The sequence below is a fragment of the Crocuta crocuta genome, unplaced genomic scaffold (genome assembly GCF_008692635.1).
Source record: "Crocuta crocuta isolate KB4526 unplaced genomic scaffold, BGI_CrCroc_1.0 scaffold443, whole genome shotgun sequence".
Classification (NCBI taxonomy): domain Eukaryota; kingdom Metazoa; phylum Chordata; class Mammalia; order Carnivora; family Hyaenidae; genus Crocuta; species Crocuta crocuta.
The window spans coordinates 798,397-799,486 of NW_027529446.1; the positions used below are offsets into that span (position 1 = coordinate 798,397).

The window sequence follows — 1,090 nt, forward strand, 5'->3', positions numbered from 1 at the left end:
CCCCCCCCCAGGCACCTCTGCCCTGGCCGGTGTTCCACCCACCTCCAGGGCCGGCCCTGCCCGCGCCCGCGCCGCACGGCCCGAGGGGACCTCAGCCGGAGGAGGACGAAGAGGAAGGGGGAGTTCCTGGGCAAGGGCAGGGCTCCCGGGAGGCGGCCCCAGGGCCCCCAGCACGCAGGCTTCCTGAGGGACGGGCCGTGTCTATTGCCAGGGTCGGGACTGGAGCCAGAAGGGCTCAACGCGGCCTTTGTGCGGAGAGGGCTGTGGCCCGAGGCCAGCAGAGGCAAGCAGGGTGCGGGTTGTGTGGGGTCGGATGGGGCGCCTGGGGGGGCGCCTGGGGGCTCCGTCGGTTTCGCGTCCGACCGCGGCTCAGGGCATGATCTCACGGTGCGTGGGTTCGAGCCCCGCGTCGGGCTCTGTGCTGACAGCTCAGAGGCTGGAGCTGCTTCGGGTTCTGTGTCTCCCTCTCTCTCTGCCCCTCCGCCGCTCCTGCTCTGTCTCTGTCTCAAAAATAAATAAACTATAAAAAAAAATTTTTTAAAGAGCGGCTTGGAGTTAAGTCCACGCTGTGGTGTAGGACCTAACCCCTCCCAGCCCCCGACTTTTGCCATGTAATTATATGTAACATGGGAAAAATGATCTAAAGTCGATAAATATTTATTTAAAAAAAGAGAAAAAGGACCCCGGGCCTAAACGCGGAGCTCCGTAAAAGGCAAATGGCAGCGCCTCCCCACGAGGTTGAGGGCGCCTGCTGCGCCCGGAGCAGGTCTCCGCGGGCTAGAGGGGGTTCAGCGAGTGCTGATCAGGGTCCTTCTCTGGGGACCACGACTTACAAAGCTGAAGTGACTGTCTGCACCCCGCCCCAGTCCCGGGAGCACCAAGGTGGTAACCTGGCGCACGGCGCCACCGAGTGACCCCACAAAATACAGAGCACACGCAGGACGGCTGCCGCCCTGCGAGCCCGCGCCCACCGACTGCCCCTCCGCAGGTGCTTCCTGCTGAACGAGATCGAGAAGGAGGAGAAGGAGAAGCTCTGGTATTACTCACAGCTGCAGGGCCTGTCCAAGCGCCTGGACGAGCTCCCGCACCT

At 63.2% G+C, this 1,090-nt stretch overlaps 1 protein-coding gene across 1 annotated transcript in view; it reads left to right on the plus strand.

The window, feature by feature from the left end:
* Positions 1-1,090, plus strand: part of APC2 (APC regulator of Wnt signaling pathway 2) — a 17,660-nt gene that overhangs the window by 827 nt on the left and 15,743 nt on the right. Inside the window, 1 exon segment of the mRNA XM_077760603.1 lies at positions 989-1,088. Coding sequence (XP_077616729.1) covers positions 989-1,088 — 100 coding nt within the window.